General features: G+C 41.3%; 1 protein-coding gene across 1 annotated transcript; it reads left to right on the plus strand.

Annotated features, from left to right (window-relative positions):
* The first annotated feature begins 4,127 nt into the window (after nucleotides 1-4,127).
* On the plus strand, nucleotides 4,128-6,399 carry LOC147882059 (ADP/ATP translocase 1, mitochondrial-like). The gene is made up of 4 exons (XM_087401169.1): nucleotides 4,128-4,225; nucleotides 4,758-5,268; nucleotides 5,374-5,745; nucleotides 5,851-6,399. Exons 2-4 carry the CDS (start codon nucleotides 4,768-4,770, stop codon nucleotides 6,145-6,147), a joined length of 1,170 nt encoding a protein of 389 aa, XP_087257295.1. The 5' UTR covers nucleotides 4,128-4,225; nucleotides 4,758-4,767; the 3' UTR covers nucleotides 6,148-6,399.
* Nucleotides 6,400-14,604: the final 8,205 nt, after the last annotated feature.

Raw genomic sequence — 14,604 nt, forward strand, 5'->3', positions numbered from 1 at the left:
TGGGCTCAAGGTATGTTTCTCTATCTTCCCCCAAAAACATATCTTCTCACCATGGATTGTCTGCTAGAAGCACCATGCAAGGCACCATCTAAGACATTCTAACCCAATACCTGATAAAAATCACATGCATCCTGTAGCATTTCCAGATTCCCTATATCAACATTTGTCTTCCAAGGAAGGGTTCCAGTAAAGTCCAATTCACATTCTTGAAACGTTGTGCCACATGGTCAATGGTGCTATGAATTTCAATCAAACTATTGGAAGGAGCCACATTCTTAAAATGTTGTGCCACATGGTCAATGGTGCTATGAATTTCAATCAGACTATTGGAAGGAGCCACATTCTTGAAATGTTGTGCTGCATGGTCAATGGTGCTATGAATTTCAATCAGACTATTGGAAGGAGCCACTTCCTTGAATTTGTTTTCTTCTTGCTTTGCCACATGAGCATGAATGAATTTGGAATAAAAGAAGCCTCTTTCAAGTATGTATGTAAGAAATTGCAAGCCCTCATTCATGGTAGAGTAGAATCTTCTCCCACATCTTTGTTCTCTTCTCCACATCCCTCTTCACTTGAAGCCAATGTTGAAAGCTCAACTTTTCAATGGAACTGTCACCTTTTAGTTGTGACATTCTCAAACCCACTCTGCTCTATGACTCTATGATCACACAAGGAGGTGTATATGAATCTCCAATAGATATTTCACATTGCAAGTCCATCCCATGCTTATATTATTTGAAGCTTCATAGAGACTTTACTCACAAATATACATGCCAAACAGCTTGCCATACATCTACAAGGTGTAAGTAGGAAGCTTGGAGAATGGGTAGGTAGCCTACAAACCCAACAAATTGTTGGAAAGCTAAGCAAACAAGCTTGATAGTCAGAAGGTGAGGTGAAAATTGGCATCATGGTAACATAGTAGGTTGGATGAAATGATGATGTGCTATCATTGATGCCACATGGCCATTGATTTACCACCCATTCACCTAATATCTACTATCTACAAGAGGTTATTCCTTGATTAAAATTTTATTTCACCACTCTTTGTTACCAATATTATTTACATTTTACATCTTTCATGTCCTCCCCATTGTAAGTCAAGCTTTGTTGGATTTATCTGCCTCACTTGCCATTCAAAATATTCAAGGTCATCAAGAGGTTAAAGACTTTAAGCTTTAAATCAAACTTGGTTCTTTTTTATTAGGAGTTTGCCTAGCATTAAAGCTATCAAGGCTTCAAAGCTTGGCATTTATGAAAGTATTTTCAAGGATTTCCAAGTTCAATGTAGTGCTTCATTGAAGCTTGAGTTGATTTCATTAAGTCGATTTTAGGAGTAGGCTTTAGCAAGGCAAAACTAGCCTTGCCATTAGACAAGAAGGACATAAGTTTTGAAGTCAAACTTGGGTCACTTTCAAAGGTCCATCAAGCCTCAACATTAACCAAATCTTCTCAAATTTTGAAATCAAACTTGGTTCAATTTCAAGAAGGCTTGCCAAACAATACTTGAGGACTTTGGAATGGTTAGAGTCCAAATTAAACGTAGATCACTTTGGATGTCTCAAGCTTCAAGTTGCCAAAACTCTAAGCACCCATTTTGAATTTGTTCATTGGCCTCACTTTTAAGTCTTTCAAGCAAATAGAATTTGGTTCTATTTATTATATTGACCAATTCTAACCAATGGCTTCAACAACAAAATGGGAGCATATAAGCACAAGAAGATGATGTTGGTGGGCACAATTAGCTATTAGCATGGAGGATGCTTGCCACTTTGATGAGGAGCTCACCACGACTGTGCATCTTATCCCTAAACACTACATCGAAGGAGATAGAGGGGGGTGCTTGGGGGGGGGGGGGGGGGAAGGGTTTGGAGAAGGACAATGAGTGTGAAATGGTGGGGAGGAGGCTTTGAGAGGGATCTACATAGTTCCTTACATTATTTGGCTTGAATTTTTTGGCCATCATGAGTAGTGGCTGTTGGAGAAAGCACACCTTCTACAGTTTTCATAATTTTGAGTGCAACCTTGTGGGAGGTTAATGGGACTGGGAAAATGGTGGAGGAAAGGTTTGTGGAGGTACATATCACCATGGGAGTGTATAACCCCTAAGCTCTCAAGTTTGCTGGTCCTCATAAGAAGCATTCATATATTGGGTGTGTGGTGAGGTGCGAACATGGGGAGAAGTGCAAGAGAAGCAGTGAGATAGGTGGGGTGAGGGGAGAGGGGGTGGAGCATGGAGGAACAAGGGAAAGAGGTAAGGGAGCCCTGATTAGCGACAGGAGAGCCAAGAGCCACAAATCAAATGAGGGCAATTTTTGAGTGTCTAGGGCTGCAAGGGGAAAAGATTTTAGCTTTGGGTGTGTGGTTTACACAATTGAGCAGTCAAGTTATATATAGAGGGCTAACATTTAATTACACCAATGTTGGATTGGTGGAGTGGATAGTTGAAATGCATTGAGTCAGGCAGCATGGGTTCAACCCCCAATCGTTGCTATTTGCGGGCAAACTTTTGTAGCTATTTGAGTGTATGGTGGGCGGCCTCCATGTGGTGGACAATTTTTTTTTGCAGTTAGAGTCTGGGTCCATGCTTTATATTCGTCCAAGTAGGACGGCGAACATTCCCATGCCTTTTTGGAGACGATTGGGTGGGTGGTGTGAACCCCACCTATAAGTGACAAAGAAGCTGTGTTTGTTCTTCTCGCCAGCATACCTGAGACTTATGAGGCATGTGGACGACAGGATGATGGATGGATGGCATGCATGCATGCATGTGCATCGATGGATGGTGGTGGAAAGGGCAAGGAAGGAAGAAAGTGCTTGCCTATTTGCTGTTCAAAATCTCGTCTAGCATCAATGGGCTACGTGCTAAGTGGACAAATAAAAAAATCGTGGATTTAACTTTGCATGTTCACTCTACATAGTTTGTAGGTTTTTTGCATGCACGAGGCCACATACGAGCAATAGATGTGTGAGCGGTGCAACCATGGTGGCATGTGTTCAGAATGTTGGATTCCTAAGTCTAACCACGACGGCATGTGTTGGGAATGTTGGATTGCTAGGTTAGCTTGGAGGAGATTCCTAGGTAGAGCAATGGAGAACTTGGAGGAAAGATTCCCAAGGTAGAAGCATGTGCAAGTGCACAGGAGGGGGGGTGTCCTACTCCTTTATGCCCTTTCCTTCCTTGCCCTTTCCACCACTAACATGCATGCACATTCAATGTCGATTCCAACACACGCGTGCACACACACACACACACTTGCACTCATAGGCGTGCACACATGCATGCACAAACACATGTATGCAACCATGATGGCAAGTGTTTAGCGGAGTGTTGGATTGGCAGGTCAGAACATGGAGAAGGTTTCTAGGTAGAAGAAGAAGAAGAAGAAGAATTTTCGTAATGTCAAGGTCCTGGGGCGGTTGGAAAGAAATTCCAGCCGTCTGATCGAAAGGACTTCTTTTTAGGAAGTCACCTCCCCACGCTCGAGTTGTCGCCATCAAGAAGATGGATTGCGCAGTTGTCGCCATCAGTCTCCCTGGAAGATGGCTGAGCAACATGGAAATTATTTGGTGGCAACAGGAAGATGGATCTGACATCGCTATATCTCTATCAGGTTCCGGGGACCTTGACTCTTGAGGAATGCCCAGGGGAGGCAGTTCCCGAAAATGGACTGACGCGTGGCGATCCGACCGCTCGTCATCGACAGCTGAGGTTGGGGAAATGCCTGGCCGGGGCGGGGCATTTCCCTCATGTTGGCAAGCGACAGTGCACGGGGTGATGAGCAACGTGTGACTAAAACCAAGCAACGAACGCGACAAGATGTGGGGTGAGGTGGAGCTGAAGTGGTTAGCTAGTGTGGTGGGACCTTGGGGAAGGTCGAAAGGAGGCGTGATAGTGAGCCAACGAAACGTATGAGGGGGTGGAGGAGATGCCGAGGGAGAGGAAGAGGGGGTGTGAGATGGAAGGATGGATGGATGGATGGATGGATGGGGATGCATGAATGGATGTGGATGTGCATGTATGTGCAAGGAAAGGGCAGGCATCGGGGAGTGGGCGATTTGTGAGCCCTAGAACCTCTCCACGCCCTTCATCATCTCCGATCTCTCCTCCCCTTTCTTCATCTTCTTCTTCTTCCCCTCTTCTTCTTCCACTTTTCGGTTCTCTCTGGACGACTGCTTCTTGGCCGCCATCGCCGTCTTCCCCCTCCCTCGCATGCCCTTCCAGGTACTCCCCCCCCCCCCCCCGCATTCGCTTTTCGTCCTCCCTTCCTTCCCTGCTCGCACTCATCTTTTCTTTCTTTTCCTCTTCTCTTTGCCTTTCCCTCCTTTTCAGCACGCTTCATCTCGCCTTCTTCCACCACGCTTGCATCTCTCTCTTCACATCTGCATTTTGCCTTCTCTAGGATCGGGATCTCTCTCTCTCTCTCTCTCTGCCTTTCATGACGGTTCTCGGGTATCTGTGCTTTTCATGACTTTTCTCTAGTATCTGTTTCCTTTATGATGTATTTCTACCTGCAGGCACCATGTTATATTCTCGTTATACTTATCACGCGGTTTTTTCCTTAGATTCGTAGTTGAAGGACGAATTTTACAGTATCTTCGCGTTTGTCTGTTTTCCCCTCGACGAAGACGCAGATCTCGCAGCTTTTTTGCATAACTCGCGCAATTGAACGTTTTGTATCGCGTCTTGGAAGCGTCTTTGTGGTGAACTGCGCAGATCGTGCTAAACAGTAACCGAGAGCCTGTTTGAGATGCAGTGAAGTCGGAATGGCGGAGAGACCTCAGGCACCGTCCGTGATGCACAAGCTCTCCGGGTATACTTATCTTGGAGCAAAGCTTTCTGATAACCGCCAGATGCAGCTTCATGGCGCGGCTCCTGGTTATCCTCAGTATGCAAGGAGAACGAATTTCATGACCCAACCTTGGTCGTCAGTCGTGTCCACGATGGATCTTGGAGGTTGCTCCCAGGCGGCGTTGTCAACGAACTCGGTTTTTGTTGCTGCTCCAGTGGACAAGAAAGGTCCATATGCATTCGCTGTGGATTTCCTCATGGGCGGAGTATCTGCCGCAGTTTCCAAGACTGCCGCCGCCCCCATCGAACGAGTCAAACTTCTTATCCAGAATCAAGATGAGATGCTGAAGTCGGGCAGGCTATCTCAGCCTTACAAGGGGATTGGTGAGTGCTTCTCACGGACTATCAAAGATGAGGGGTTCGTTTCCCTATGGCGTGGCAACACAGCAAATGTCATTAGATACTTTCCTACTCAGGTACAGAGGGGCATTTTCCGAGGGTTTGATTGAGTGGTTTTCCATACTGGATGTCTTCGTAGTCTTTGAAAGACTGTGCACTCATTCTTTGCGATGTGTTTGCAGGCCCTGAACTTTGCTTTCAAGGATTACTTTAAGAAGCTCTTCAACTTCAAGAAAGACAGGGATGGTTACTGGAAATGGTTTGCTGGTAATCTGGCATCTGGTGGTGCAGCTGGGGCTTCCTCGCTTCTGTTTGTCTATTCACTTGATTATGCCCGGACCCGGCTGGCCAATGATGCCAAATCTGCAAAGAAAGGAGGGGAACGCCAGTTCAATGGGCTTTTAGATGTGTATAGGAAGACCTTGGCTAGTGATGGTATTGGCGGTCTCTACCGAGGTTTCACCATCTCTTGTGTTGGCATCATTGTATACAGAGGGTTGTACTTCGGCATGTATGATTCCCTGAAGCCTGTTGTTCTGATTGGTCCTCTTGAGGTAAGCCTTTTCTGCACGAAGAGGTAGTCAGTTGATGTCTGCGCTTTTTTGCAAGTTGGTATCTGTTGGTATTATTTTGTAAGGAGCTTTGTTGGGTGAATGTAGGATAACTTTCTTGCCAGCTTCTTGCTTGGCTGGAGTATCACTACCGGTGCTGGTCTTGCCTCTTACCCCATTGACACAGTCAGGCGACGTATGATGATGACATCTGGAGAGGCTGTTAAATACTCTGGCTCCGTTGATTGTTTCAAACAGGTTATTGCCAAGGAGGGTGTGAAGTCTTTATTCAAAGGTGCTGGTGCCAACATCCTTAGAGCCATTGCAGGTGCCGGTGTGCTTGCTGGATACGATCGGCTCCAGTTGATCTTCTTTGGCAAGACATACGGCTCTGGTGGGGGTTAGTGCACTGGATGTTTCAATGCAGTGTTCGGATGATGATGAAAACTGAGAACGGGTGGCCTATAGAAGGTCAACAATTCTTTCGGACGGAGTATTTGTTTTATTTGATCCCATATGCGTCAGTTTTTGTGCCCGAATTACTTCTGACGTACCATATTTTAGTTTTTAGGCTCTATTTCAGTGGGATGCTCAGGCCTTAACTGAGCTTTCAAAGTACTCTAGAATAAATTGCTGAAGGCTTGCTTTGGTGGTATAGTTGGGTTTACACTGCTGTTTAAATGCTCTTTGAGTGCAATAGAGAGTCGGGTTCGGATCTGCTTATTTACTCTGCTGTGATAGCAAGAGTGAGGTTGTTTAATGCTTTACCTTAAAGGATGTCATGTTTTCAAACTTTCATGGTTATTCTGTGAAATTGTTCCCATTTTCTAATGAGGCATTGCTTAGGACTGCATGCTGTTTTTTTACTGAGTTTGCTTCTGTGGAAGATAACACAAGTGGTTGTAGGTTGGGTGAAGAGATTGCGAGCAACTTCTCAATTGGCCTTCTCCTTGAGTGCTAGCCTTGATGGTTTTAGTCACACCCAGAACAAGAGCAGCTCTGCTTGAGCTCTATGTATAGCTTTTATATTTAAAACTATTGAACCCATGCTTAAAGCCTTTGAATGAAAAATTTCTTCACATATACAGGTGATTATTTGCTGAGAGCATATATTTATATGCTGATGCTCTCTGCAAGGTAGCGCTGAACCGAGGTTTTTAAATACATCAGGATGATTGTCATGACTAATTTGTGGGTGGCCTTGTGAGTTTTATCATTTTGGATGAGTTGTGGCTGAATCTGGATCCATATGATATGTCAGTGCCGTCATAGTTGTGCTCAATTCGTGTAAGCAGCAGATCCTGTTCTTTTGTGACTGGTCTACAACAATCAGCAACTGAAAATGGCTGCGTGTAGATCAAGCTGTGGAACACTGGTTAGCCTCTTCTTTGTTGAATTACTGCTAATAGCTGACACATCCAAATTTCTGATGAGGAAGGGTTGATCTGCTCTGGCTAATGAGAATTTCTGATGGGTACGGGCTTAGCTGCTCTGGCTAATAAACAGCCTGGAGTCAGAGCTTGGCAGCATTGGGGAGGGGACAGAAGGCTTGTCCTTCCTCCACACTTGCCTAGCTCGCATTTCTCTCAAGGCAGAAACTACTAGTTGTTTAGGGGAGTCGGTGATACTGAGCTTCATTCAACATGGTGCCCTGCCTGATTTTTAGTCTGACCCTGCAATGCCTTAGCTCTTTGTGGGGCTGCTGTGTAGATTCCATGTCAGGTTATTGAATAAATTTTCTTCAGCCTATTCAGTTCTTGTATCCAGTTGAATAAAGGCCAGTTATTGGAGAAAAGCTGTGGTAGCTTTCAATTCTGCTTAATATTGAGAAAAGTTCTTACAAGCATTTTGCTCTTTATTAATGTTTTCTTCAGTAGTGTATTTGTTAGCTGCTGGTGGCAGTTTTTATGGAGAATACTTATAGCATTCCTAAATCCATATAGTGGATATAGGGTCACTTTGAGTCTTTTATTATTGCCTTGCTGATACTCGGCATTGGTGAGTTTTCATATTCAAGTGGCTTTAGAATTGGGCATCGTGGGTGAAGAAGCTATTAATGGGATGCTGTGGTTGGAAGAAGGTATTAATTTGCGCTAAGTTGTAATGCAGTTGTAACATTGGTTCATGGTGGATGTCACCGGTGAATTGTTCTACAGAGTCGTGGAATGTCACTTTGACACTTGGTGATCTAAGATGTTCATTTTCCATACAACATCTCATAGGAAGAAAATTTGTCCTTTCAGTGTGCTGTTCTCTTTGATCATGTTGAAAGATAAGAGGGGAGATTTGTACAATTTGACCCACAGCTACTCATGCGTGCATGCGTGCACGTGCACGTGCACGTGTGTGCATGCACGGGTATGTACATAAGTATTATGGTATTAAACATGTGCTAATTTTTAGGTTCCCTCATAGGCAGTTGAATCATCTAGATTGATTGTCCCTAGAGCACAAAAGATGCATCTATGTGCACGTATGCACGTGTGCATGCACGAGTATATACATATGTATTATGGTATTAAACATGTGCTATTTTTTAGGTTACCTCATAGGCAGTTGAATCATCTCGATTGATCGTCCCTAGAGCACATGCATCTCCATGGAGACATGGAAATATTGGTTGTGGGCAACCAAGATTACTTTACCGGGTTCTGGAAAAGAGTGCTTTCAAAACTTTATTGCAGCATGACTACAGTACATTGTGTGATTTCCCCAAATATTGGGTATCCTGTCTGAAAAGCTATGAAATCAGTTACTTTAATGCAATAATATCCGCACTAAAAGGTTTACTTAAAGAAGTGTAGAACTTTATTGCAGCACAAGTACAGTGAAACGTGAGGTTTTCTCAAACATTGGGTACCCTGCACGACAGCTAGTAAGGGTAATGCTCTAATGCAGTAACGTTTGCTCAAAGAGGGTATCATGGGTTATGGATCTCAGACAGAAGCATCTGGTAAATGAAAGTGTTCAGTTTAGTGCTTTAAAGACAACCCTCAGTGAAGATTCACTGTCCAACTGTGAGCTCCCCTCTGCCCTCGCTTGTTTTTCTTAGGCTGTGTCTCCACTGACGTTTCAATGTGCTTCAATGTACTATCTCTGCCACTTGTTGGACCGTGTCCTGTTGTCAAATGTGGTGAGCAGAACCTTTGTTACAGTTGGATTGTGTGGCCTATAGAGGGGTGAATGATTTTGTTTATGGCTCTTCTTTTTCAGATTCGAGTTCTCAGATTGTGCTGTTGAATCTTTGGAATTGTGTCCTTGGGATTGCCCTTCTGGGTTTTGCAGGTTCAATTTGTTGTGAGAAGGTGAGTTTGTGGGGAGAGCTTGCTCAAGCATTTTGCATTTTGCCTTAGTGCAGATGGAAGTTGTGTAATTGTGTTCTTGAACGGAACTCGTGTCCTTGAAAGTGTCCTCGAGTGGGTTCTATACGTTCAATTGTTGTGAAAATGTGTGTGTTGTTGTCAATTGTAGCTCTAGGAAGTAGCTCGAGTAGCTTAAGAACTTTTAGTGACAAGCCGCTCGTTTTATAGTTGTGGAGAATCTTTGGTGGGTTTGTTTTGGTTGATGATTTTGAAGATGTGAAATGGCTTGTAGAGGTTGATGAGAAGTACTAGGAAGGTGCAGTGTAGTTTGCTACTTGCAGCTCATTGAAAAGCTATTTAAAAGTACGTAAGAGAGAGGTAACCTCTAGTGTTACTTTGTGGAGAAAATCAGCTGATTTGCCAGCTCGGTTGAGGTGAGCTTGGGCAACAATAGTTGTAGAGGAGAGAACTAATTAACTACTTCTAGGCTACCTTTGTGGAGTGCATAGGCAAAGGAGACTCGGAGACTACTTATTGTGGAGGAGAGAACATGACTAACTAAGGAAGGTTTGTGGGTTACCTTAGGGGATTGCATAGGCAGATTTCATATATATGTAAATGTGTGTGTGTGTGTGTGTGTGTGTGGTCGCACCTAGGGCTGCATGAGTAGATGATGGACATGAAGAAGGCTTGGTAAAGTTGGATAATGAGTTGAAGGTTGTAGTGGTCTGAGGCAAAGGTTGTGTAGATGAGGTAGACGAAGTTTGTGCAATTGTCGAGTTTGGAAGAAGGATTCTCCTTTACGACGTGTGGTGGGTATGTTTTAAGGGTCTTAAACCCCAGTCAATATGCAAAGGTAATAATATAAAGTGTAACTTGACCACAGTTAAGGAACGTAGCTTAGACCAGTGCTTAGGTTGTGTGGGTTTGGTTTGACAAGTTGGGGTGTCAAATCCCGTCATTTGTGACCAGTGTAATGTACAAAAGCTATAGTAGCATTGATTTTCTTTTTTGGCCCTTACAAGGGTCTTGGAGGGATGGAGAAGTTTTTGGCTAATCAGGTTCATTGTTTAGAAGGTAGTTCATTTGGCCAAGTTAACCATGTTAATGGGTGTTTAGTGGAAGGATAAGTGGTAGTTTAGGCCATTCTAAGGAGTATTTAGGTTTAGGCTTTTGTTTTTTTGTGAGGATAACATCTTCAGGAGGCCTCACAGGTCTATACGACAAAGTACACAAAAAGAAATAGTAGCTACATCTTTGGGAATGAGAGTCCAAAAATGCACATGGCAAACTCTGGTTGAAGTTATTTTAGCACACAACTATGTTTCTAGTCTTACCATAAAGTGGCTTTCATTACATCAATTTAAGATTGAGAGTCTTTGGGTCTAGATTTGAAATCGTTAATTAAAGCTTGCCCATCTAGATAAACCACCCATTTGCTTGCTTCTCCTCACTTTGGTGAGTTCATTATTCCTTTGTTTGAGTTGAATCAGAGTGAGCTCCTTAGATATCCGAATCTTTGTAGCCCTCAGCATGTGTGTTTGTCCAAGGATCTTAACTCTTGCTACCCTCCATTTGAAGTAGATTTGTGCTTGTGTGCCATGTTGATTGATATTGCATATATCATTCTTGTCCCATTCAAATTGCGGTATTTCTATCTTGAGGCATGTGATAATGTCTACTATGGATTTTTCTTCATCATCATGAAGGCACTCCTCTTTCAACCCCGATTGCATAAAATCATTCTATTATGCACACTGGATTCTTGCTCTTTCACATCCATATAGATCTATTTGTGTGGATTAAGTTTTTGGCCTTACATGAGAGGAAGTGAATTATTTTGTCATTTAGCTTCTATAACAACACCTTTATTAAAAGCCTCTGAAATGAGGGTCTTGTTGCCAAAACGGCCATGTCCCCACTCATATTTAATGACCCATCCCTCTTTCATTTCTTTTTAAGATCTTAAAATGGGGGCTCGGTGAACCCTTTCAAGCTTTTATCAAAGCCCCCTCATGTGACATATCATTGGAAAGGTCTTGAAGAGTAGATTCTAAAGGAACAAACTTTGCCAACTTTGAGGTTTTGATACTCAAGATATAACAAAAACTAGAGTAAAAAGAAAACTCCCAAAGTATTGGGATTATTTGAAATTCTCTAATATAGTGTTCACATGTTTGTGGACATTTTGAAAGCCGACCAAAAGTATATCAAGGACTTGGAAAAACTTGCACTTGTTTATCTACTTGTTGTCAAGGACTTGTTACTTGCAATTTTTATAGAATGATTTAATAATGCTTTTGATTCTTTTTTGAGTAAAACATTATGTGATTTGTTAAAGTGAGCCCTTACAAAGCTTTGAACCACTACAAGATGCATGGAGGACTCTTTCACAGTAAATGGGCATGCTCATGCTACTTTTAATAACTACCGAATGGGCTTGCACATGAAAGCAATGCTGTAGAGAAAAAAGAGTTATTGCCGTGTTAGATCATGGAAACATTCAAGAACTTGTATTTTTGTGATCCTAATTAAAGACATAAAACCATTATACTTTGTAAATAGTTGTTTCTCCTCTTGAAGAATTCACTAGGAACAAATATGTTTCCTTTCATATCCTAGCTTTTGTTCAATTACTACAAAATCATTGCATCTTAAAAAACTAGCTTTTGTTCTATTACTACAAAATCATTGCATCTTGAAAAACTTAGTCTTACTACCAAGAACTTAAAGACATACACTAAGACTCCACATAAATGAGTCTTCAAATATTATCCTTGTAGCTTATGAGGTTCAGTGAAAAGAGCAAGGCAATTTTGTTGTATTTTGATCCATACCATCCAAATAAGACACATATACTCCTCTAGATTTGAAATAGCTTGCTCCTTCAAAATTCATATTTTCTCCATGCATATCGAGAAAGTCCATGACATTTACACTTCATTTCATACAATTCCCTTTCCTCTAGACCAGGGTACTCTCAAATTCTTGTTTCAAATCATCACAATAATTGCATTTTGACATTTTTTGTCTTTTTGAAATTCTAACATGTGCATACGTTATTTGCCAAATTGTATATTAAGGTATAAGAAGAAACCATGGCATGCTCTATTTCCCTAAGTTTTTCTTCAATATAATAAATATTTCTTTTTTTTGTAGGCCCAATGGAAGGTGCACCTTAGTGTCATTTTAGTGACGTCTTCACCATTGGGAATTTTATGTGACAAATGTTGTAAAGGCAAAGCATTTCCTCATACATTTCTTGTATTTTCTATTTTATCTTCGTCACAATTTTTCATCACACTCCATTTATCACATGTATCCTCAATGGCTACATCAAAGTCAAATACTAAATAATCATTTTATGATTTGATCTAGAGTTTGATACAATTGAAGAGCTATTTTGAATACCAAGTTTTCTTTTCTTTAATTTGGTTGCATCCTTTTGTATACAACGTGCTTTGAGAGTTCTGAGAACCTTGAAACTCTTCTACTCTTGATGTCAATTAGCTCATCCACACCTACAAAGAGATTACCAAGGATACCTTTCAATTTCTCAACATGTATGAATTCATCACATCAGCTTTGAAACCTTCACTTTCTCAATCTCAATGAGCTCATCAACTATTGATAAGATATGACTTCTGTAATTGAGTACATAAGGTCCATAATTGAATTCATTCACATTTGAATGTGTAGAGATTCTATAATTTGGAAAGGAACTCACTCTTGTATGGTGATATTGTAGTATATGTTTTTTTTGTCATTGAAAATCACATGCTTTAATACAACCTTTAGAAATTGCACCTTCCATCTTAAAACCTTCCTTACCTCATAATAGGGACCATCTAAGGAGGTTGTATTATAAAAGTTACCACTATTGGTGACTTTGGTAATCTCCATCTATGCAAATGAAAAGAGCTCCACTAGTTCAAATTGAGTTTGATTTCCACGATACTTCTACTACAACCCCATTTCCAAATGACTTTATTTTGTAAAATATCTTCTACTATGAAATACAAAGAGATGTGATTTGTATCCCAAATGCTATCATTTTCATAAGTTTTATCTTCTACTATGAAATACAACGAGATGTGATTTGTATCCAGGATGATGGCCTTAGGATAAGTTTCATCTCAGTCTCATGCGATACAAGTTGTAATGGATGTATTTAAGGTATAACTTCTTCAATGATGTCCGTATCTCCACGTTTATGCTTCAACTCGACGTGCAGGCTAAGAATCTTTGATACAATGACTTCACTTTTATTTATTAAGTCTTCTTGAATGGCATATGGAATTTGATCACTATCATGCATCCTTGTAAATGCAACTACTTCTCTTTTAAATCACCTCCATCCCAAAAATAAAATTTTATGCCATTTCTTTTGTAAGATGTGGAATAATTATAGAAAACATTACTATTCATAATCTTGTTAGTGATTATAGAATTATCATAAATGTATTTCTTTTAATTTAAGTTTCATCTACTTCAAACATCTCATGTATGGTTGGGCATGAAACATTGCAAAGGCCTTCATTTGAGTATGACCCCATGTAAGTGTAAATTTTTATATGCATCGGACATCATCGATATTGTTTGATATTGATAGAATGTTCCAAGGTCCTTAGTTTGAATTATTCACATGTAGTTAGAAATCTCATATCGTTCATTCAATTTCCTACTACCTATCACCAAAACCATTTTCTTTTAACAGTGATCCTTTCATTTACCAACCCAATGAGTATCATTAACAGCTGAGCTGGATAATTTGTGAGGGCAGTCCACACTGTAGCAATGGAATCACCTAAAGAGATGAATGCACTATGGCATATATCTTTGCACGTGGCTAGAGATGTGAGTGCCTTGTACTGATGTCTTACCTGCTAAAACACTGAATGATCATTACTGAACTCGTGCTGAGTATCTGCAACATCTGGTGTGATAGTAAATGGAGTTATAACCATGCATGAAGGTGATGATTGTACATCATTGGAATCAAATTGTGCTGATGTAGATGAGATTGTCTCGTGCTGAGGGCTTACCGTCAAATTTGCCTCATGCTGAGGGCTTATTGATAAGTGTGCCTCATGTTCAGGGCTTACCGAGGAATGTGCATGATAAAAAAGTGCGGGCTGATCCTTGCTAACATGTGGTGCATCTGCATCTGATCTCTAAAGGTGAATGAGGCTCGAGTCTACACCATAGACTACATACCTGGCAACACAAAATCTTCCTCCCAAAGTGTCCATGGGTGGAGAGAAGGCAAGGAGATTCATATGTAATGACAATCTTGACAAAGACAAACATACATTGTCTCAATGTAGCTTGGGTTGAGAATACTCAAAAGCATTGTGTGAATGTATGACCAGTAAGGCTTCTCATCCTCAAGTAGCAACTTTGAGAGCTAAAGTATGGACAAAGGTAGATGCATTGATAAAATTTCTTTGCCAGGTTTGAATCGATGAGAGGTATTATGAAAGGTTCAAGATGGCTATGAAACAGTTTATGCAATTAATGGTGAAAGCATGGGGGGAGTTGCACATTACACATTACATGG

The sequence above is a fragment of the Dipteris shenzhenensis genome, chromosome 30, assembly GCF_047967505.1.
Source record: "Dipteris shenzhenensis isolate YYH24624 ecotype China chromosome 30, Dip_SZ_1.0, whole genome shotgun sequence".
NCBI lineage: Eukaryota > Viridiplantae > Streptophyta > Polypodiopsida > Gleicheniales > Dipteridaceae > Dipteris > Dipteris shenzhenensis.

Coding starts and splice junctions, on each gene's coding strand:
- LOC147882059 (XM_087401169.1), top strand. CDS start 4,768: ATGGCGGAGAGACCTCAGGCACCGTCCGTGATGCACAAGCTCTCCGGG. Junction 5,269..5,373: donor TTAGATACTTTCCTACTCAG/GTACAGAGGGGC, acceptor ATGTGTTTGCAG/GCCCTGAACTTTGCTTTCAA. Junction 5,746..5,850: donor TTCTGATTGGTCCTCTTGAG/GTAAGCCTTTTC, acceptor GGGTGAATGTAG/GATAACTTTCTTGCCAGCTT.